Below are 23907 nucleotides of genomic sequence, written 5' to 3' on the forward strand. Positions count from 1 at the left end.
GCAACCTCCACGACTTATAAGTGTCAGTTTTCAAGCCATGGAGGTTGCATGACCGTTCTGGTTAAAAAGCCGCAGTAGCAGGACAGTTGCACACTGCTATACTCCGTTTTGCATACATCAGGTGCAACGCTGTCAAAGCTAGCACTCTTGTTTGCGCTGCCTACATTTGCGACGTAGTCGTCAAAAAATAATTGGTGTTTTGCCTGCAGGCTTATATATGATATGTTCGTCACGAGTTTGATTAAACACGTCCTTATTGCTGACAACACGCTGTTGCTTTTGTTGTTCTTTAAGGGGGGACGCGGACCTTTTGGAAAAGTGAATATTCTGACAGTTTGCTTCATAAACTACCTGTTCTGCAAATATCAACGCCTAATTCGTCGTGAAAGAAAAACACTGATGCTAAATCAGGGAGGATGGAAGTAGAAGCAGCTTTGATTCTTTTCAACCGTTCAGTCTCGAAGCACAACCTGCGTTACACAACGCTTGTTTCTGATGGAGACAGCGCCACCTTCTCAGCCCTTGTGGAAGAGAACATGTACGGAATAGTCCCCATTGTTAAAGAAGAGTGCCTCAACCTCGCCCAAAAGAGGATGGGCACGGCACTGCGGAACCTTGTGCAAAAAAGTGAAAAGTCACTGGGAGGGAAGGACAGGCTGACAAAGGCTGTCATTGATAAACTGACAGACTATTATGGCTGGGCCCTGAGAAACAACTCCAACGATGTGGCTGCAATGCAGCGTGCAGTGATGGCATCGTAATACCATGTCACATCAACTGAAGAGGAGCCTCGCCATGACTACTGCCCAGAGGGTGCCAACTCGTGGTGCCGTCATTAGGTTGCCAAGGCAAGTGATTCACCACAGCCAAAGCACAAGTACAGCCTTCCGGGCTACGTCGCTGAGGCTATGCTGCCTGTTTACCAGCGCCTCTCGCAGGCTTCTCTTCTGCAACGCTGCCTGGGTGCAAAGACGCAAAATGCGTCCGAGTCTTTCCACTCTCTCCTATGGTCCCTGATGCCAAAGGAGCAGCAAGCGTCTTTGATTGCTGTGCCAACAGCACTGCATGAAGCAGTGCTGAGATATAATGCTGGTTGCCAAAGGGCCACCAAAGAAATCTCTGTGTCAGCGGGGCTCACACCTGGCCACCTAGCCATCCAGTGAGCTGCAGAAAAAGATGCCCTGCGCATGGACAAGGCCGAGAAAAGGAATCGGGTGAAGAATGAGAGGCTGCAAAGGAAAAAAGTGCGTAAGGACACCACCAGCTATTCTGCAGGGTCATTTTAGACCTAGGAATAGGTTTGAAACTTTGTCGAGGGCCATGTTTAGAAATGACTTTTTTTCCTAGTGAGGCTGCTCATTCTGACTGCATTTCGGGAACCACTTATCGGATTTCCAGGTTTTTTTTTTTATTTCGTCCCTGAATAAATTTCTGAGGGCAAGACAAGCCCACCTTTTCAAGTTATTGTATCTGAAATTTGTCATAAGCAATTAAAATTTGCCTAATGAAGGTCTATTTGGCAACGCTAAATTCAGTGCTGTGCTAAACTTTTCCAGCAAGGAAATTTAGAAAAAGGGCTCTGTCTTGCCGTGGGGCACCTATCCAGGAATGACCACAATGAATTTCACAGTGCCAACACTATTTTCAAATTCTCCAGGCCTGGAATAAGCGACCTATGTGAACCACATTTATATACTCCTGTAACTTGAGAACCAATGCCCACAGCTCCATGAAACTTGGTAGGTCTTCAAATGGTTATGCTGTGAGCCTACCCTGAAAATTTCATTCAAATATATAAAGAAACAAAAAAGTTGGTGTTCAAGGGTAGCCTCCCCTCTAAACGACCCTTGAAAACAGAAATATCGCGAAAAAGTCGATTTTTGGAAAACTGCATATTTTGGCAGTATGTGTCATAAACTACCTTTTCTGTAAATGTCAACGTCTAATTCGTCGTGAAAGTACTTCAAATTAAATATCTGACAAGCCGCGGCAGCCTCTAAGTTGCGAGAAAGCACCGAAAATACCCAAAATTCGTGCGGACGCTGTTCCTCAGCCATTGAACCAAGCGCCAACATTGCGGTCTTGTTTTGTTTGTGAATTTTTTTTTTTTTTTTTTTTTTTTTTTTTTGCCGTCTTCGGCGGCGGCGCCGCCATGGTGGGAGCGTGGCTTGGCTCGCTTGTGATTGGGGCCCTCAAGGTGCCTTTCGAGTTTCAAATGTGAGGCTGCGATTGGGCAAAGGGCGCGCTCCTCGAGAAGGCGGGGGATCGCGCGGCCTCTCTTGGCTGCTGTGCGCGCTGACGCAGCAGGCCCCTCCAGCGGCGGCCTTTGCGTCGTCTGCCCCGGCCGTCCTGGCTCTTCCCTTTTCTCGTCGTTGGCGGTCTTTGTGTGGCTTATGCATTCTCTTCACGTTGCGCCATTTTTTTATCGCCGTTATCACAGACTACAATCTCTCGCAGTGCCATCCGAACAGTTTCCTGCGGGCTGTTGACTGTAGCGCGGTCAGTCATGATGCATCCAACAAAGCTATAGACTCTACAAGCGTTCGGTGTGCGGAAGCATGCTATGAAGTTTGTTCGGCGAAGCGTCCTGCCAACAAGGACTATGTCGATGCTTCCAGCTGCGTAGCTTCTGCTGCATCGCTACTAGACAGCAATTGCGTCGCCGCTTCCAGCGATGTACCAGCAGCTTCATCGGTGCAAGAATGCGTTGCTTCGGGCATGCCTTGTATGCCGAACGCATCAACCTCGGCGATTGCGACCTCGAGCTTCTGTCTCGCATCTACCCTCGCATCGCTCATTCTGGCTGCATAACATGAACCGCTTATCGGATTTCCATGTTTTTTTTTATATATTGTGTACCTGAACAAATTTTTGAGCTCAAGACAAGCCCGCTTTTTCAAGTTATTGTTTCTGAAATTTGTCTTAAGCAATTGAAATTTGCCTAATGAAGGTCTAATTGGTGACACTAAATTCAGTGCTGTGCTAAACTTTACCAGCAAGGAGATTTAGAAAAGGGGCTCTATCTTGCCCTGGGGCACCTATCCAGGATTGACCGTAATGAATTTCACAGTGCCAACGCAAAGTTTCAAATTCTCCAGGCCTGGAATAAGCCACCTATGTGAACCACTTTGATATACTCCTGTAACTTGAGAACCAGTGCCCATAGCTCCATGAAACTTGGTAGTTCTTCAAATGGTTGTGTCATAAGCCTACCCTGAAAATTGCATTCAGATATCTCAAGAAACAAAAATGTTGGTGTTCAAGGGTAGCCTCTCCTCTTAAACCACTTGGGCACAAAACAAGCATGGAGTTACGCGCCTCCCTTTATTTTTTCATGCGGACTACTTTCATACCTTTCACAGCATTGCACCTGATGCCTTGCAACTATGCTCGTAGGCGGTCTCACTGAATTCCACGTGCCTCTTCGAAGGCAGAGAAAAGGCTTTCCGCTGTATTATTTGAGCTTTAGAATGGTAGGTGTTGCTGTTGTCTTGTGTAAAAAAAAAAAAACATCACGAATTGTTTTATACCAATAAAATGTGATTATCGTGATCAGACCGCTTCGTGATTGAAATGTACTGCATCATCTGTTCAGTTTCGTTAATTCAAACTGCTTTGACGTCCACATGCAATTTGAATTAAGGAGGTTTTAGCGTACCTTTGTCTTCAAAAACAAGTTTTCAAGGGTGTAAAGCTCGGTGTGGTGGTTGGTCATAAAATTCGAACACAGCGAGGTGGAGTGCACACATGGATTGTGGTGGCATGTTGCGCAGGTGTTTGCCCTATCAACGCACCCATACGGGTGCCGGGTGATCCAGCGCATCTTGGAGCACTGCACGGGGGAGCAAACGGGCCCCGTGCTAGAGGAGCTGCACCAGCACACAGAGCAGCTGGTCCAGGACCAGTACGGAAACTACGTGGTGCAGCACGTGCTCGAGCACGGCCGCCCCGAGGACAAGGGCCGCATCGTGGCCGCCGTCCGAGGCCGGGTGCTGCCTCTCTCCCAGCACAAGTTTGCCAGCAATGTGGTTGAGAAGTGCGTGACGCACGCATCCCGCTCGGAGCGTGCGTTGCTCATTGAGGAGGTGTGCGCCTATGTTGATGGGTGAGTGTGACTACAGTGGCTGATTTGTTGAATGCCTCTTGCTTCTTTTTTTGAGACCATTTTAATGTGACAGTGTTAAGGGTCTCGTGTCGCAGAAAAGCCAATGCCTTCATCAGTGTTGTTAGTTTGGTATACCCCTGCCACACAGCAAATTTAATGACATTAGCACCTAAAGCCATTAATCGGCTGCTACACGGGAACATTTAAGGTCATTAGGTTGGAATGACATTTCCCATCGAATGAGTTTGGGGAGCTCAATCGCATTCAACCTCGAACTGAATGTGTACTCTAGACACCAGATACGCAGCAGAAACAAGTGACGCAAAATAATAGCATGCGCAGTTAAAAATTGCATTTATTTAGTTCTGCTATAGAAATATTAATTTTGGTGCGAACCTCTTGACACTAGAAGCTGTCGTGGATAGCTGTTACTCTCGGTCCCAGCAGCGGCCGACCGTAAAGCAGGGCCTTTACCGGGACCATCGATCATTTTGGGTTGCGTGTTTCTTGCTGGTTGGTATTCCATGTTCGTTTAGCTCGCAAGTACTTAAGGGGGGACACGGGTCTTTGCGGCCGAAAAATTGCAAAAAAAAATCAGTTTTTCAATTTTAGATTATTCGTGACCGTGAGGTCGTTCTCTATATGTGGGTGAAGTTTCAAAGCGGTGAAACCCATAGTTTTTCAGAAAAAGCCAAATAACGGGAGTATTCTGACCGAAAGTCTCGCGAAAGAACCTCAAAAACGCTCATTTTGCACTGCGCACCATTTTCAAATGACACGCCGGAAAGCCGCCATCTTGGTCTCGTTTGAAAGAGCGTCTCTTTCTCTCCATCGGAGCTGCACGTGCAGCGTCGCTTTGTTAGCCATGAAAAGAAAAAGGAAAGACGGAATCTCGCTGTGCCATTGGTCATTGCCCGTCACGTGTCAAAACCGGCGCAGCTCATTTGCCCGCGCCATTTTGTTAGGGTCCGCACTGCCGACGGACGCGACGCCATTTTGAAAAAGTCTCAGCCTGATTTCGGAAGCGAGCTATCTCTCCACCGTACCGAAAGTTCTGCAGTGCGCACAAGTTCGGTAAAAGGCGTAAAAAGCCTTCTAACAAGCATAAGGATGCAGTGGAAGGTCGTTTGTGAGCTCTCGAAGCAGGTGATCGAAGCGAGACAGTTGAAAGTGTCGCGATGGTCGTCTCCACGGTCGATTCCGATGACACAGGTGGCCGCCAGCAACGAACGTGCATAGACACTACGTTTATGAGCCCCCAAGACTTGGAGCGACTACAAGAACGAGCTGATGCCCGAATTTCAGAGCTCTCTTCTATATCTGCGACCGAGCGCAAGCTGCAGGCTCTTCGCTCTGAGAGAGGCGACACAGGCCCGGCGGCGACGGCAGCGGCAACGTACACGATCGTCGATCTGTCAGCAATCAACCGGCTGCTCGAAAAAACCGTGTGCCACAAGTGTGGTGGCGACGTGTCCATCCAGAAAAGCACTCTCAAATACGATGTTGCTGTACAGTTGTGCTTGGAGTGTTCTGTTTGCGGCGATGTCGTGCGCGAGTGGAGTTCCCAGCGTCTACCTGGAAGCGCAAAGTGCAATCCCTTCCAGGTAAATATTCTTGCTGTCCGGGCTGCGCTAACTGCAGGGAACGGCCAAACAGCACTGAATGACTTTTTTTCAACCATGGGAATCTCCCACGGGGGTCTTCACAACAAGACCTACCAAGCACACCTCAAGTCTAAGTTGAAGCCTGCCGCGATGCTAGCTGCTGAAAGTATGCTGTCTGATTGTGCTTCCTCAGTGAAAGAACTATATACAGAGAACTGAATTTCGGTAATCCCGGAAATATCGCAGTCTGTTTCGATGGAACGTGGATGACAAGAGGGCACCAGTCCCACATTGGTGTGGGCTCTGTCATAGAGCTTTTTTCAGGCTATGTGTTAGACTATGTAGTGCTGTGCAACTACTGCCTTGGCTGCAAAAATGCACCCAAAGAGGAGGACCCCAGTACAACGCATGGAAGGCACAGCATGTATACCAAAACAATACAGATTCAATATCCGGGCAGATGGAGGTGGATGCAGCTCTGATGCTCTTCTAACGATCATTGGAGCGGCACGGCCTGCGCTACACCACAATGCTCTTCGATGGAGATAGCAAGCATTTTCGTGCGGTAGAGGAAGCAAATGTATATGGTTTTAGACCAGTTGAAAAAGAAGATTGTACAAATCATGTACAAAAGCGGATGGGCAGTGCTTTGCGCAATCTTCTCCAAAAGCACAAAGCAGAAGATTGTGAAAGGTTGAGTGGTAAAGGTCGACTGACTGCAGACCTTATCACCACTCATCAATTACTATGGTTGGGCACTAAAATCTAATGCAGGCGATGTTGAGCAAATGCATCGGGCAGTAAGGGCCGCATATCATGTGACGTCGACCGACAAGCGCCCAAACCATGGCGCCTATACCCACAAGGCACCAACTCGTGGTGCAAACAGAATGCTGCGATTGCAAGGGGACAGCAGCCACCGAAATACCGTTACAACCTGCCCGACTACGTCAGCCAAGCATTGCGACCTGTGTTTAAGCGCCTTGCACACAGACTTACTCAGCAGATGCCAGCAAGGACAAACGCGGAATGCAAATGAGGCACTGCATTCAGTGATTTGGTCCTTGATGCCTAAGACAAAGCATGCTTCACTGATATCTGTTGAAGCGGCTGTCGCTGAGGCAGTCATGCGGTTTAATTCTGGGACACAGGAGGCTGCGTCACGCATTCTGCAAGAGCTCCAAGTGGAACAAAACCACATAGCCAGCCAGAGGGCACAGGAGAAAGACTCGCCGAGCTATAGGCTCCGAGCGGAAGCGTGCAGCCTCAGCCTGCTTCATCTCTGCCGCAAAGCGACGTCACCAAAGAAAAACTGATGAACATTACTCGCCTGGGGCATTCTGAAGCTAGACGATACTTTTTTTTGCACAACTATGCATAAATAAAGCATTGGAAGCGTTGTAGTTTGTTTTTTGCAATTTTCTCAGTTCGATTATTTTTGCCACATGGCAGTCTACTGACAAGCCTGTCTCTGCTTCTGCTCATCAGATTTTGGTAACTTTTGTTTTGTTTAGTAGCTAAATAGGTGGTGATTGCAGTAAGGGTTTCAGATGGTAGCTAGGTGTAAACACAAATTTGTTATTTGCTAAAATTAACGTTAACTAAAATTTCAGTTCTTCAACCACAACTTTGGATGACCACAACTTTTGAACTAGAAGAGCTAGAAACATGCTATCACCCTTGTTGCGATCCTTGATCCTTCTAGAATCTAGCAACATACAGATTATGAGAATCTGTCAGCAGTTTTCTCTAAAACCCTGTCAGAAGCTCTTCTCATAAAAACTACATACAGTAGAAAGAAAAAAAAATTGTAGAAACTAATTTCATATTTGAGATCAGCATGCTGAAATATATGTACCTACAAATTTTCATGGCAATAACTTCAATATTAAAAATGTTTTCACAAAGACCCATGTCCCAGGGGGGACACGGGTCTTTCGGGCCGAAAAATCTCGAAAAAATCAGTTTTTAGAAAATGTTATTTTCGAAATCAGCAGCCATTTATCTACCTCTCTGTTAAATTTCTCGCCTCTAAGGTCAGTATTTTACTCACAATACCAATTTATATAATCCATGTCGCCCGAATTTGAGCTGAAATCGGCGCCGAAAAACAGCAGTATTTCGCAAAGCGTAGCTCCCGTTTCATGCGCGGCACCGCAGCCATCTTGGTCTCATTTGAAAAAGCCGCCTTTCGCCTTCAATTTCCCGCCACGACGGCTTCAGTTCGCCCATTGGTTGCCGAGAAAATAGCAAAAAAGAAAAGGTAGTATTCAAAATCCTATTGGCTGCCGCGGATCACGTGACAGCAGGTCGTCATCCGATTGGTGGAGCTGGCTGGCAGCGTCTGCTTGATGCGCCCGAGCCGCGGGGAGACGCGACTCTTTGTGCCGGACCGTGCAGTGCAAGAAACGCGCAGCGATGCCTGGTTCAGCGCGCAAGGTGCACTCAAGGCATAAATTCGGCAAGAAAAGGAAGAAGTCGCTGGTCGATAACCTCAAGAGACGCCCTGCTGTGCGCCCCGACAATGATGAAACTCCTGCGCTGAACGATCGTGTCGGCGAGGCCGCGCAGGTAGGCCTAACGCGCTCCGCAGCACGGGAAGCTGTAAGCGGCAGCGCCCGCATCCGCCGTGATACAGTGATGCTGGAGCCTTCATATGTGCTCCAAAATAAGACGAAGACTGAACAAAAACTGCGAGAACTCGCCTCAACTCCAGAACGGAGCGGAAGTCTCGTTGTTTACGTGACGGCAGCGCGTCGGACTGTCTGCTCGACGAGGCAAGCTTCACGATCGTTTGTTTGGAATCGCTCAACAGTTTGTTGAAACTTGTGAAGCGTAAAACGTGTGGCGGCAATGACTTGAGCTTCGTAAAAGATTAGCGAGAATACGGCCTTGCCGTTAAACTTTCTCTTCAATGTGCGAGCTGTGGAGACGCATCGTCTGCATGGAGTTCGCCGCGGGTACGTGGCGATCAGAAGATCAACCCTTTTGTGGTGAATGTGCTCGCTGCTCGTGCAATGCAGAGCACTGGCAACCAGCAGACAGCTCTAAATTACATTTTTTCATCGCTGAACGTTTCGCACCGCGGTCTCCACAATAAAACGTGGCAAGACTATGTGAAAAAAAAGTTGACACCTGCAGCAGCTCGTGCAGCCGAAGAAGTTACACAAGAGTGTGCGCGGTCGGTTCGAGAACTTTATAATGAATTGGACCTTGGGAACCCCGGCAATATTGCAGTATCATACGACGGCACTTGGATGACACGCGGCCACACATCCGACACTGGTGTGGGAACCGTCATCGAACTGTTTACCGGGCTTGTGCTGGACTATGTTGTATTGTGCAACTTCTGTACCGGCTGCGAGCGAGGCCCAAAAGAAGGTGACCCATCATACCAGTCCTGGAGGGCTGGGCACCTATGCCAAAAAAACTCAGAAAAAAAGGCTAGAGAGATGGAAGTTGAGGCAGCCCTTATTCTTTTTGAAAGGTCAAGCCGTTTCCCGGAGTTGGAGCGTCGACTTGCAGAGTTCATTAGCGAGCAACGTTCCAGACTACTTGGAGTAAGCACTGAAATGCTTCAGTGCAAAGCGCAGGAGCTTGTGCGGGACACGGGTTTGACCCAAAACCAGTTTAAGGCATCACGAGGCCGGGTGAAGAAGTTTATGCGAACAGCCGGGTTCTCCCTTCGACTTCTATTTGCCAGAAGGTGCCCGGGACTTCGAATCAAAACTTCGAGAGTTCTAGCGCTACGTCATCGACCTTCGTCGCTCTACCAACATGCCATTTGGACATATCGGCAATGCCGACCAGACCCCCGTGTATCTGGACATGCCTATGTCCAGAACAGTGCACAAGTCTGGTGAGCATGAAGTTCGCCTTAGAAGCACAGGCAACGAAAAAAATCGGATTGCCGTTATGCTGACGGCCGCAAGCTCCCTCCATTCATCATTTTTCGCCGAAGACGATCCCGAAGGAAACTTTCCCGAAAGACGTTATCGTGCGCTGTCACGAAAAAGGTTGGATGGACTCGAATCTTGTCATAGATTGGATTCAAAGCGTGTGGGACCGAAGGCCAGGCACATTGCTGCATCCGGAAACAATATTGGCTCTGGACTATTTATGAGGTCATCTGACACCCGGCGTCAAACAAAAGCTAGAGCGTGACCGAACGCATCTCGTTATACCGGGTGGCATGACATCCATTCTCCAGCCTCTGGACGTTTGCATAAACAAGCACTTCAAGGATCGCTTGCGACAATTATACTGGGAGTGGTTTAAAAGCGGATCAACAACAACACGTGCAGGTAGGCTGAAATGCCCAAGCGCGCCTACCGTTGCCCACTGGGTTTCAGCAGCCTGGTACGGGCTGCCTCATGATTTGGGCTACCGCGCATTTAAGAAATGCTCAATTTAAAATGCTCTAGATGGAAGCGAGGACGACCTGCTGTGGGAGTCAAGCTGTGATAATGACAGTGACGGCGACAACTGCCGTGAGGATGAGGGTGTATAGGAATGCCTGTTTGTTTTGTATTTCAACAAAGTTGTCTTTGATGCACAGAACTGTGCGATGTTGGTTCTTCGCGTCACATTCGGGTTCTTTCGGTTTTTCTGTCGCACGCCCGAAGACTACCCTTGCGTTACAATCGTGGTTGCGTTACATTCGAGTAAATATGGTAACTACTTTAAACCATGTTAGGAGAACTACCGTATCTACTTGAATGTAACGCGAGTTTTTTCCCATTTTTTTCCCCTTAATGTCTACCCTTGCATTATAATCGAATACCGCACTTCGATTGGCCTAAAGCAGTGGCGCGGTGCAGCCATTTCAAGCAATCAGCTTGGTTTCGGTTTCCGCAGTTTTGCGATCTTATGCTGGCAACATGGGTACCACGGAAGCCAAGTCCTCATCCATCCAAAGTCAAAGTGTTGTTCTCTGTCATTTTTGTGTTCGTTGCGACCTCGCGCTCAGTTCGTCATTGCATCGTGTTCTTGTGGCGTCGCTCGTGGTGTATTGATTCAGTGTGCACAATGGCAATGCATCATGCTCAGTACAATGGTCGTACTGAAAACGTCGGGAATTCTGCGGCAGCTGGAAGACTTGACCTCAACGAGTCAACCATCCGCGGAGGGGCTTTTTAATTGTGCGCCCGACCACAAAGGATTTCGAGGGCCTCGCCACGGCCATCACGTCGAGCTGCAGGAAAAAGTGGCGGACTTAATTATCGAGCAGCACAACCATCTCATGGGGGTCAGTGTCGAGCTGATTTGTTGGAAAGTTAGACATTGCTCAGGAGATGGTAAGTTCAGAGCATCTCCTGGGTGGGCCCAAACGTTCATGAAGAGAAATGGATTCTCTCTGCGGCGAACAACATTGATGCGGCAGAAGTTACCGGGAGACTTCGATTGCTAAAAGGACTCCGTTTCAAAGAACTCGGCCTCCTAACACGAGGAAGATGGATAACCATGTTGGGCACGATGTTGTCTATTAAAGGTACTTTGTTTTGCGTCCTTAAGTCTCGCGTTACAATCGTGGTTTTATTTTTTCCCGCTGGGCAGCATGTAAAGTCACCCCTTGCGTTACATTAGAGTAAATACGGTACTTCTTACGTCACAAGGTGGGCAGACTTTGCTTCTTTGGAGTGCATGCCAAGCGCCGCACATTTCGCATAATTTGGTCAAGCTGACCGACAATCATAGACAGCACTGAAAGCGGCAGGCCTAATTCCTTGGCCATGTCAATGCCAAAATTCTCTTACAAACACGGCACCTTCCGCTTTCACGACATTGTACCCATTGCAGTACCTTTTAGACTGACGCGATCAATGCTCGTAACAACACACGGACAACACGCTGCACTTCCACAGACTATCTTAGCGCGCGAGGGAACAAAGAAGCAGGAACTGCTGCTGCTGCTGCGATGATCTGTGCGCTGGCTGTAGCGGAAAGCGAGGGAGTGGGGCCACGAGAAATGTGGAGAGGAGAAACATTGCCCAAAAATGACGAGAGTGGGTTGGCTGGTTCGCAGAGCGAATGGTCCAAAAAGCAGCGGCACTAGCCTCTGGCAACAACAAAGTAAAAGAAAAAAAGCAAAGAGGCTGCCGCCAAAAAGGAGAGACTGAGAAAGCTTGCACTTGCCCGTCGCTTACCTCCTCTGCCTCCCTGCTGCCGCGGAACCCCAAACTGGTACTGGCACGCGCTGTGACAGCGGTCACTCAACAGTCGCGGTACCGAAGTTCGTATCACCCGGCGCGACGCAGAAATTGTTCGGAACATCCAATTTTTGCCCACTGTACAAATGCAATTCACCCAGGGAATTTCACGAATTCGTCGTCATCATCATCATCATCAGCCTTACTACACCCACTGCAGGGCAAAGGCCTCTCCCATGTCTCTCCAACTAACCCTATCCTTTGCCAGCTGCATCCACCCTTTGCCTGCAAACTTCTTAATCTCATCCGCCCACCTAACCTTCTGCCGCCCCCTGCTACGCTTACTTTCTCTTGGAACCCACTCCGTTACCCTTAAGGACCAGCGGTTATCTTGCCTTCGCATTACATGCCCTGCCCAAGCCCATTTCTTTCTCTTGATTTCGACTAGGATGTCATTAACCCGTGTTTGTTCCCTCACCCACTCTGCCCGCTTCCGATCTCTTAACGTTACACCTATCATTTTTCTTTCCATGGCTCGCTGCGTTGTCCTTAACCTAAGCTGAACTCTTTTCGTTAGCCTCCACGTTTCTGCCCCGTAGGTGAGTACCGGTAAGATTATGCTGTTGTACATTTTCCTCTTGAGGGAAATTGGTAAACTGCCACTCATGATCTGCGAGAATTTGCCATATGCGCTCCAGCCCATTCTTATCCTTCTAGTTATCTCCCTCTCATGATCTGGATCAGCTGTCACTACCTGCCCTAAGTAGACGTATTCCGGCACAATTTCTAGGCTCTCGCTGCCAATTGTGAACTGTTGTTCCCTTGCTAGGCTGTTGAACATTACCTTGGTTTTCTGCATGTTAATTTTTAGACCCATCGATCTGTTCTGCCTGTCTAACTCGTTGATCATGATTTGCAGTTCACCTCCTGAGTGACTCAGCAAGGCAATGTCATCAGCAAATCGCAGATTATTTAGGTATTCTCCATTTATTCTTATTCCCAACTGTTCCCAATTCAGGCTTCGAAATACCTCCTGCAAACATGCGGTGAACAGCATTGGCGAGATCGTGTCTCCTTGCCTGACGCCCTTCCTTATTGGAATTTTTTTATTGCCGACTTTATGGAGGACTATAGTAGCTGTGCAGTTGCTATATATATCTTCCAGTATTTTGACATAAGGCTCTTCTACCCCCTGATTACGCAATGCCTGTATGACTGCTGAGGTTTCCACTGAGTCGAATGCTTTCTCGTAATCAATGAAAGCTATATATAGAGGTTGGTTATATTCTGCGCATTTCTCTATCACCTGATTGATAGTGTGAATTCGTATCACACTGAAATTCGTATCACCGAGATTCTACTGTTTGCGTGAGCACGCCCTTCCGCTTGAAGACAACTCAATCGTTTGATGGGGATAGGCCTAAGACTGGAAGCACGGAGCGCACAACTACCTGCACTGGCACTAAACACGAGAAAGAGCGAACAAAGCGTGCCGCTCCATGCCCTGCTGCCTGTTAGTCACGTGGCCACGTTTTTGCATCAGTTGCAAGGATTAACAGACAGATAGCGGTGGGATCGCTCGCTCCTTTGCTGGTGTCTTGGTGGCGATTGCGAGCGCTCGGTGCCTCCGAGATGGCTCTTTCATTTTGCAGTCACTGAGGCCACACAACCTCGCTACAGGTTGCGAGCATTCGTCAAGAGGTGACGCCCTCTCATCGCGCCAGTGACACTAGCTGGCATCGACTCTTGTTGGCTTGTTCTCACTGGCGTCGGTTTTTTTTTTTTTGCGTTTGCAATTAGGTTGTCGCTTTGTCCTAGTAGTTGTGACCTGTGGTTCGCGTACTGGTTGACCGGCGAGTTGGATTGCGTGATTTCGAATGACCAGTACGATCAACGCACACGCTTGACACATGAAATGATTTTAATAGCGTGTGTTTGGTGCTCTTCATAGCGTTTAAATTTAAACCTAGTATTCGATTGTCACGGGAAGGTGACATTTCCTTTCTACTTTCGGTAAAAAAACTCGCGTTACATTCGAGTAAATACGGTACCATAGCTGGCGTCAACATTGACAAAAAAGCTCATGAGAAGGCTACGAACATCGCACTCACACTGGGAATCGAAAATTTTCAGGCCAATTTTTTAAAATTTGCTGCAATGCTGACGGGTCAAAAAAGATGAAACTGACAGGTATTGGCAAGTACCAAAAGCCCTGATGCTTTAAGGCAGCCGGTCTGTTTCCCTGCAGCTATAGGGCTAATAGAAAGGTGCGGATGACATCGGCTGTTTGCAGAGTTCATCACATACTTGGACCATAGGATATCTTGTGGCACCAGTGTGTAGCCCACCCAAAACAGATGACGCTAGAGAGTGTCAAAGTGGCATTCCTGCCCTTCAACACTACAAGTCATTTGCAGCCTCTGGATGCTGGTGTTATCAAAAACATTGAGCACTATCTCGAAGGTTTGTTGGCGCGCCGCCTGCTTGTTAGAGTTGACCGTCAATTGTTTTGCAAAGTGTGGGTTTTTTAAATCCACAGTGGCCACCATCCCGCAAGGGCCAGATCGGATTCCTGTTGATGTCTGGAATCGGCTTGCCATTGGCTGTAGTGCTGACGATTCCGCCACCTGTGGTCTGCGCACAGTGGAAGACATCGTGGAGGAAGTATTGTCGCTGCCTGGAATTTCAAGCATTGGCAAAGATGATGAAGTAGTGATGACCAGCCGCCGACAGCAACCAAAACCACCTTAAGAACCGGACTATAGGTTGGACCGGAATATAGATCAACCCCCTAACTAACCAATTCTAAATAAGAAAAAAATCTTTTCAATGGAAAAAGTACCGAAAGACACCCTTACCTTGAAACAAATGCGACTCTACAGGTTGCACAATGACGGCAGTATATATTTTCATTTAAAGGGGCTGCAAAACACCGCTTGAATGGATGCCGGTTACACTTCAGATGGATTCTTTGTCACACAGATGCTGACTTGAAAAGAATTACGAGAGTCGATGCATAGGAACGGGAGTTATTCAATGAAGAAATTTCAAAATACAAACAAACAAAATACTGCCCTCAAATCGATTTTCGCGCAGCTTCCAATTCCCATTTCACTCTCCCAATGACGACACCTAGTGCGACCAATCAAAACAGCCTATCTGAGCACGTAGCGGAAGTTTGCACTCCATGGTTGCCTGTTCTCTGCAACTCGTTCATGCCAAGGCTGGCAGCGCCGTTTGCATGGTTACAACAACCATGTGAACGCCCAGCTTAACCAGCGATGCTTCATCGTCACGTCGATGGTGTAGAAGGGAGCGCTGATCAGTGACGTTCCCTTGCTTATGGATCCGAGCAGTGGCGTGAGGTACTGGGACGGTGTGACAGCCTGCGCAAGATATCAGACACATTTAGCATAACGCGTACCGCTACTGCTTACCGCCAACCATTGCCCGTCGCTCCTAGCGCGCTGGTTGGTCACGGCGAGCAAGGAGCGCGCGCTGTTGACGGGAACGTGGCGCCATCTGGCGCCGCCGCCCGGTGATCCTCCACAAGCTGACGATGCGTACTCCCTGCTAGATGTGAAACGAACGCATCCTTCCTTGGGACCTAAACAAACACTTATAGAGTTCAGTGGCTCGATCGGATAGATTCTGCAAAGCCGCTCTCAGATACACAGAGAGTAGCCATAAGTGTTGAGTGCTAGGTCGTAGGATGCTTACAGAGAGGCGCAAAGTCCTTCGATGCAAAAAGTACCCCGAGCCTCTGGTGGTGTATTTTTGTTTTACTTGCTTTACAGTGCTTTTATCTAGGGCAAACATGTCGGTTTTGTTAATGTAATATAAAACACAAAAACTTGACAAAATGTATCTCTATTTATTAGCACAATTGGCAGTATATTTACTCTTTGTCCAATCATCAAACTCCCACTAAGTGATGTCATATCCGCTGCTAAAAACCGCCACTGTGTGGTGACACCTTCAGCGCCATGAATTTGTTTTTGCGAGCTAATTAAGATATTAAAAACGGCAGTATACATGGTACGACTGATGCTAATAGCATCACTATAACTCATTCTATGCAACCATCAGGCAACACAATGCACTGAAAATGTGTTTCGGGGACCCTTTAAATGCTGCTCGTATGTACACCCAGCTAATTTTTTACAGTATTGCGCGCCCATCGACCCACATGTTTGTTTCTGGCACACACAAGTACGGCACCGTAGAGCAAAGCCCTTCCTCTTCATGAATCGCCTCACCCAGGATGGCGAGCCCTTGAATTGAAACAGTGTGAGTCTAGAGGCACGCGCGATCTCTGCCGCATTCACACGGATGCATTTGGCAGTTACAGGCAGCGATCTTGCACGCAGCGCAACCTTTCCTTCCAATTCTGGATACATTGCGGTCCGCCCACGAAATGATGTTTTCTTCTGGTTGCTGTAAGTTGTAAAGAAGACTGAGCTCCATGTACATGAAAAAGAGAGCGACGAGGCGGAGCGGCGGCAGGCAAAACGCACCTGCGGCGTGCACAGCGGACTCCGTGCTTGCATGCACGAGCTTAGTAAACACGCCCGTAACTCTCATAACTCTACGGTAGCGGTGTAGGGGCAGTGGAGATAACCAAGCCGGCGTGCTTGCGGAGACGGAAGTCACATCATGGATTCACGGGGAAGGTGTGCTTTCGTTTGGTGCCTGTGCACTCCGGCTTAGTAAAAACACTCCCATAAACTGTCAACGCAATCTGCTTGTAAATCAGCCGACTATAATATTCAAGTGAGAATGCGCGCTGCGAGTGTTTCTGCACGTATGCACAGTTGGAGCGCAGCGGCACAGTGGATCGAGCGCCGGTACCCGCGGCTCGACACGCATCTCTCCCTGCAGTACGCCTGCTCGTTTAGCACACTCCAAATGTTGTTAGGAGAAGCTGTGACAAACCATAGACAAACTGGAAATGGCTCTGTGGGGCTCTGATTGGCCACTCGCGTGGGGGACTTCCGGGTGATGAGCGAAAATTTGTTGATGCATATCCGAGCAACGAGAGAAGCGACACGGCAAAAATTCTTCGCACGACGGCGTCGCTTGTCACCGTCGCCTTCGTGTTCACATGAGTTTTCGCGCACATGGAGTTCAGGCTTAACACGCAGCATCTGCCTCCGCCAATACTGAATGCTCTTCTCGGATACTCCAAATTCGTGCCTTGCAGCCAGGTTAATGCGAGCTTCCGCGTACTCAGTCTCGTTTTTCTCGAAGGCGACAGTGAATTGCCGTCGGCTTCCACTCATTTTGAAATAAAATGTGAAAAGGCAGCCCTTCAACAAAATAGCTTTGCAACGACGGAAACGCAAAACGGCGATGCGGCGTCGCCGCGCTGCTGCTGATAGTGATGGAGGCTGTTGACTTCAGCCGCCCATTGTTGCCAGATTTCCGTAGTTTTTCCGCCAGTGACCGGTATATAAGACGGGGGGTCAACTTTTCGCCATGTTTTTTTTTTTTTTTAAGTTCGACTTATATTCCGGTTTTTATGGTATGCACGCCCTCAATATTCTGTGGTGTGCGGTGACATCCGAGAGTGTGCGTGAGAACACGACGTCCCAATTCTTCAGCTTCGACAATTCTTTGCTGGCCAACCTCGTGGAGAAATCATGGTTTAGGAACAAATTTCGCTAAGGTTTTGGCGATGCGAAATTTTGAATGAAATGAATATTTTCGCCTCTCCTTGAGATTCGTATCACTGAGATTGAGATTTGACTGTACAGCATTCTGTAAAATTTTTTTTTTTTCCGACAGAGCCACACGTATGCCCCCCAAGTCCTGTTGTGCAGGGTCACCGTTTTTCGCAGTTGTGCGAAAGTTGATCTTAATTGAAGCACATGCACACCACACTTTCGTTGCCCTTTCAAGCTTGGGAATATGACTGCTGTGCCAATAAAGAAAGCAGTCATGTGAGAAAGTGGAATGGAGATAAATCTGGAATATCCGTGCATTGCACTTATTCTGTGTTCTGTTCATGTCTTTTTTAGCAGAGCTAGCAATTCCTTCTTTTCTCCCTATTTTTTTGCAGTGGGTAGGGAAATGGTTCTATGGGCAAAAAGGAGATGTGGCCTTCCTTGTCATCATCGTAATCGCAATTCTGCTGGCGCATTTGGTAAAATATCTTGGCACTATGTTGTGAAGGTTCTTAAGCACCAAATAAGACCACTCTCATCATTTACAAATCACAGGCGCATTACATAAAATACATTGTGAATGGTAAAACAAAAACCGTGCCAGCACACACTGATGTCCTAGGCGGCTGAGACTGAAGTCGTTCTATCATAACTGAAATCTAATCGTTCTATATAGTTGTCTAACTCACCACTGTTGCTATTTTTTAAAAAATGCCATCAGAACTAACTAAATGGCTCCGTGTAGCCTTTTGTTTTTGAGGATTGCTTTTTTTTTCCAAGTTTTCCAAGCAAACTAGATGGCGCAGCTTGTCTACGAGTGCCGATTTGAATTTTTGGCGGCAGGTTCGAAGCGTCGGTCATATATAACCGATGGAATATGGCATGGTAGCAGAAGAGTTTAAAAAATTGCGGCTGCAAAAGCCTCAGCACGAGGTCAAGCGCTGCTACATGGATTAGATGAGGTAGGGAGAGCCTGCAGTTCTGTTGCCGACGGCTGAGACAGACATCTTCTGCCACCCTCTGCGAGCTGGATCGTGGACACTTGGGCCAGAACTGATGAGGAGCTTGTCGGTCGGGCTTTGAGGAAATGCAGGATATTGAATGTGCTCAACGGTACCGAATATTAGTTTCTATGGAATGATGATTGCAAAAGCATAAAATGCAGTGCAAATAAGTGCTTTTAGGGAGCTTTCATTATAGGCAAACTTTGTTTTCTTTTTTGCTAGCCCCATATTACGCCTTGTATCATATGCTGGTTTTTACAATATATTAGCAAAAACTTCAATTTTGACAACCAAAAAACAGATGTGCGCGCTGTGCGAGTCTATCCATTATAGTAAGTGCAGTGTGATTTCAGCGCAGCCACAATCTGGGATTTTTGCAATTCGGCTAATATTTTTCTTTGACGATGGTGCACGATTTGATTAAAAACTGGGCATTTGGTAGTCAAAATGAGATTTTTCGACTTGAATGTGAAACTCTGGCTTTGCTCGCAGCTGGTCGTTGTCTAGTAATTTGGTGTTGAAGACCTTGCCCCATTGTGTTATGCAGGCCGCACAGTGCCTTATACACCATGATGAAGGACCAGTACGCCAACTACGTGGTGCAGAAGATGATAGAGGTGGCCGAGCCGCCTCAGCGCAAGCTGCTGCTCCACAAGATCCGTCCGCATGTGCCCTCCCTGCGAAAGTACACCTATGGCAAGCACATCTTAGCCAAGCTGGAGAAGCACCTGCTCAAGAGCGGCGACCAGATCCTCTCCTCCTCTGGGGGAGGACAGGGCGGGCCCTCCAATGGGGCCCTCTGAGCTGGTGCCTCGACCCCTCTCGCCTCCTCTGCGCTGCCACCACCACAGCGACAACAGCGCCGCGTCACACGCGAACCCTTTTGAACATCCATGCACCCTGCCAGCGAAGAAGCGCGTCATGGCTTCCACTCGTGCACCCACTCGTATGCAGCGTGCTCTTTGTTTTGTGCACCTTTTCAATGGGGCGCACATGTTGTTCAAATGCCTCACCTCTTTGTTCATGGGGCCAACAAGTTGCGCTGCAAAAGCTGTCTGGCCAGAAGGCAAGTGGAGCGCATCTGCTTTGCACCACTCTCTTTAGCTTCATCTCATATTTCTCTCGTTTGCCCTCAGGGCCATTCATTTTGCTCTGCTTTCAGCATTGTGCTCATATTCCATTTGGCACCAACTCGTGAGCACCTGATGTGGAACGACTGCAGCTTCTTTCTGCTCATGTGCACAGGGATAAACTGGCAGATGCTGCACGCTTTTTTCTGCCCAAGCATTCATTTGACCTTACAGCATCTTACCTTCCCCTTCTTGAGCCTTCATCATGAACGTGGAGTTCACCTTTGTTCTCTTCCCATTTCGTCATCAAGGGGAGTTGTTGGAAGCATTTGTGCAATTTCTTTTTGTCTGGCTCATGACAGCCTTGGTTGGTGAGCAGAGGGCCCAGTCCTCTTAAATGTAAGGCAAGTGGCAATCTGGTGCACGCCTGCTGCTCTCTTTTGCTGTCCTCTGTTCAGGTGCTTGTTGTGCACACTCTGCTTTGCTTTGCAACACGCTCAGCAGTTCCCACTTGGCCCCAGAGAGTTTGTTCCGTTTCCTCAGGACTGCATTTTCCAGGGAAGGGAAGGTCTAGTTTGTTGACCAGTGTCTCACGTACAGCTTCGCTTCTTTCGCTTCCTGTTCCTTTTGTACAGCATCTCTCGAATAGTTTGTACAGACTCCGCAGCTCCGTCATCCCATCCTCTCGTCACTCTTTCTGCACCCCCCTTTTTTCTCTCCTCTTGCTTTTTCCCTTTTACCCATTCTCATTGCTGAGTAATGTTATGACAAAGCCGTGCTCTTTTTAAGGCTCGTGCCTTTTTTTCTCTCTCTTCTTCTTCTCTCAAGAGGGTGTGCTGGCTTTGTTGATAAGGCAGCTCCGTGCTGCATGTGTGCTTTTTGTACAGCCTGTGCATTGTGTGTTTTGTACAGCCTGTGGAAATTTGGAGCTGTGAGAGAGACATTGTAGCCTGCGGACCGCATCATTCTGTTGGGAGAGCGTTGGGCGATGAGTCTCCTTTGCAGCATTTTTGCGCCTGTAAATTGTCATTGTGGGAAGTTGGTACAGACAAGGCGCACACCATTGCACACCCTGTAAAGCACAGCGCCAGCTTTCTTTCTCTTTTTTTTTTTTACAAGCATGTTGTAATTGCACAACATTATTGCATTAGAGCCTTCACATCATGCTGGCAAGGTTTTTAGAGGAAGAAACACAATTGTGACACTCATTCTCCCTCCTGCTAGGCGACTGTTTTTAGGACACTGTAAAAAGGAATTGTGACGAGGCATTTGCCTACAAAACTTGTCCATTATGTATATTGCTTGTAAATTAAGAGGAAGATTAACAATGTTACTATACTTGCCAACCTGTCTGTCTGCCTGAATTTTTCTTCATTGCTGCTCTTTTGCTCTCTTTAACTAACCCCTTGACTGTTTTTATTGCCATTGTTTGGGGGTTGTAGATATGTGGGTGTGTAAGTATAGTGTCAGTAAGCATAGAGGAGCGCTTATTCATGTGGTGCAAAGGTTTGGCCCTTTTTTATTATTATTAATTCACCAACAAATTATCGAAGCTCTAGGGTGGATCATCTCTTTGTTTAGAGGACACAGTTTTTTTTTTTCCACTTTAGTTGCGATCTCAAGTGTGAGAAGCTTATTTATTTCCTTCTGCATATGTATGTAAACAGTGTCATATATCTGAACATATGTATATCTCTGTCCTTTTGTTTTTAGAATGTGCATAGCCAAATCGTAGTAGAAGCACCACATTTAATTATACCTTGCAGTCACTACTACACCTCAAGTCAGACAGGCTTGTATAAACTCAGTTTGGTATACACACTGTTTGAAATTGCATGCGGATTTTTACACGTTTGCATTTTTTTCCTTTTTTTTTCATGTAGGTGATAGGCCAAAGTAATTAGTCATAGATTGTTTGCATATCCAGCACCGAATAATGTTCCCGTCCATGTATGCCTTTAGGGAGTGCATCATTTAAGTCTTCTCTTTCTCTCTCTTTTTTACAACTATGCATTACGCGTCTTACTAGCAGTTTTTTTTAATCTGGTCATTGGGCTGTGAGGCGGCTGTAAATTTTTCATCCCGCTTTCTTAGCGCGACTCGTGCACTGATGTGCCACTGGGCCCATGTAACATCCTTATTGGTTCGTGCACTCTTCAGAACTGCCAAGGCTTCGCCTTGCTGCTACTTGTTAATTATTTTTTGTGCCTCTCATATGTTCAGGACATTTCATAAAGTTTGTAGTTCAAATGACCTAGTTACCATCTACTTGACTAAGTAGCTCTTTGCAAGCAGCAAACTAGCAGGTTTGGATGTGTGTGCATATTGCACATGCAGAATGAGTTTAGAACCATGCTTGGCAGTTAGTGCTGAAACACCTTCCAGTTTAACCAGTGTATGGCATTTTGTAATGTGTGCTAGTTCTTGCCCCCTTTTCTTTTGCACTCTATTTACAGAAATTTTTGAAGTTATCGTGCATTTTGTTTACATTTCTTAGGTCATGGAAGTGTTTTACTACTTCTAAGCATCAGGTTTCGAAGAGACACAGACAAAGCAAAGAGTTGTTGGTTTTCTCCTTAGTCAAAGGACATATTTTGGCAGGGCATGCAAAATCGAGTTTGTTATTTGGGTACCAAGTGAACTTTATCATTTTTGGCACTAGAAGTGCACTTCGACATTGTGGCAGTTCGTGCCGACAAGTGAGCTTGTTGTAGTATGCATTCTGTTCGACACATGGGGCACATTTTCCTTTGGAAAGAAAATTGCCTTTTGCTGATTCACATTTGTGGGCGAAGGAGATTGTGACCAATCGGTTTGAGAAAATGTTGAGCTGTTTTCAAATTTGATGGGCATAGACTTATCGGTTTTATTTTTTTCTATGCTAATTTGTGTGTTACTCCATGCCATTTGTCTTCTTAAAACATGATCGCATATTTGTCTCTCGTGTATAAGACTGGGTTGCTACCTTGGGTGTTGCCGATGGTCGCACACTTGCACAAATAGCCTTATTCTTTCTTTTTTTTGGTGTCGGCTTTTTTGGCCTCATGTGGTGTGCCATGCACGCAGTTTTGGTGTGTGTGGTTGACTTGTGACGTGCATGTGAAATCCCCCACCCCACCTTCTCTTTGCGTGGCCATATACATATATATATATATATTTGTGTGTGTATTATGCATGTAACAATGCCCTTGGATGTGTGCATGCCTTATATCCTATTTGCAAAATACCTTTGTAGGTTTCTAGCCTCTCGGGTGTCTTGCTCTGTTCATGCCCGCACTCCCCCTCCCCCTACTTCTGCCCTCACACATATGCTTCTGTGTTATACATATATTTGTATAAATATGCACAATGCATAACATGTCCTCGCCTCTACTTTGTAGGTAATGTGTAAAGCTCACAGCAGGCACACTGCTTCCACCTCCCCCCGTTTCTTTTTGTGTGCCTGTTGTACTGGTGAAAGCGGGAGTGAGGCTTGATGTGTTGTTATTGTAATTACAGTGTACAGTGTGTTGCCCTTAATTACGTTTCTCTTTTTTTTTTAAAGGCTAAGGAAAGCTAAATTTGGCACTTTTGAAGGATTTTTTTGTGTGTGTGCGTGTCAATATTTCAATCTTCGTTCTTGTGTCTCTCTCACTGTTGTAAAATGTGGAGGGACAGTTGCAACAACAAAAGAAAAATAGTTTTAACTGTAGACACTCACTACTCCCACTTCTAGACTGTTTGTGTATGTAAGCCACATTCAACACTGTGTACCATATATATATACATTTATATATATATAAATATATACATACATTTGAGCAGCAACAACCACCACTGAAGCAGACAGATGTGTCCCAGTATTTCTTTCTCTATACCATTCTTTTAGCAAATTGTACAAATGTAAATTGTATAATTTTTATCACCAACACTTTTTGCAGTGCAAAATACAGTAGGACCCGCCGACAGTGATCATTACGTCCCCACAGGGGAGCAGTTGAAACAGAACCACAGTTGCGCAGGCAGCTTTATAGTGTCACGGTGCCAGCACACATGGTGTTGCATGTACGGGGTACTGTAGGCAAGCCTGATCTTAATTTGATTGGTTCACCCGTGGCACTAAACAGGCTGAACATTTGATAGGCATGGTCTTGGTGGTAGGGAGTTGCGCATTAAAGGTTTGTGCCCACAGACTGCTGACAGATGGGTGGTGTGATCTTGATTCAGAAAGAAAAATAAAAATAGTGAGACAACGGCTGGTGGGCACAGTGTCTGAGTAGACTTCTCAGTATAATCAGCAAGCATGTGACACAGCAAAGGAAAAAAGAAA

General features: G+C 47.0%; 1 protein-coding gene and 1 pseudogene across 6 annotated transcripts in view; both read left to right on the forward strand.

Annotated features, from left to right (window-relative positions):
* LOC144129378 (pumilio homolog 1-like) overlaps window positions 1-23907 on the forward strand; it is a 97060-nt gene extending 73153 nt beyond the window's left edge. For 5 of the 6 annotated variants that reach the window (XM_077663451.1, XM_077663453.1, XM_077663452.1 and 2 more), the window contains 2 exons: window positions 3774-4105; window positions 19076-23907. In XM_077663451.1, coding sequence (XP_077519577.1) covers window positions 3774-4105; window positions 19076-19331 — 588 coding nt within the window. In that variant the 3' untranslated portion in view covers window positions 19332-23907. Of the gene's footprint in view, window positions 1-3773; window positions 4314-7630; window positions 7750-19075 lie in introns of those variants that run through there. The other variant, XR_013313914.1, reaches the window with a different exon arrangement.
* On the forward strand, window positions 280-1360 carry LOC144129382 (uncharacterized; annotated as a pseudogene).

This window comes from Amblyomma americanum, chromosome 4 (assembly GCF_052857255.1).
Source record: "Amblyomma americanum isolate KBUSLIRL-KWMA chromosome 4, ASM5285725v1, whole genome shotgun sequence".
NCBI lineage: Eukaryota > Metazoa > Arthropoda > Arachnida > Ixodida > Ixodidae > Amblyomma > Amblyomma americanum.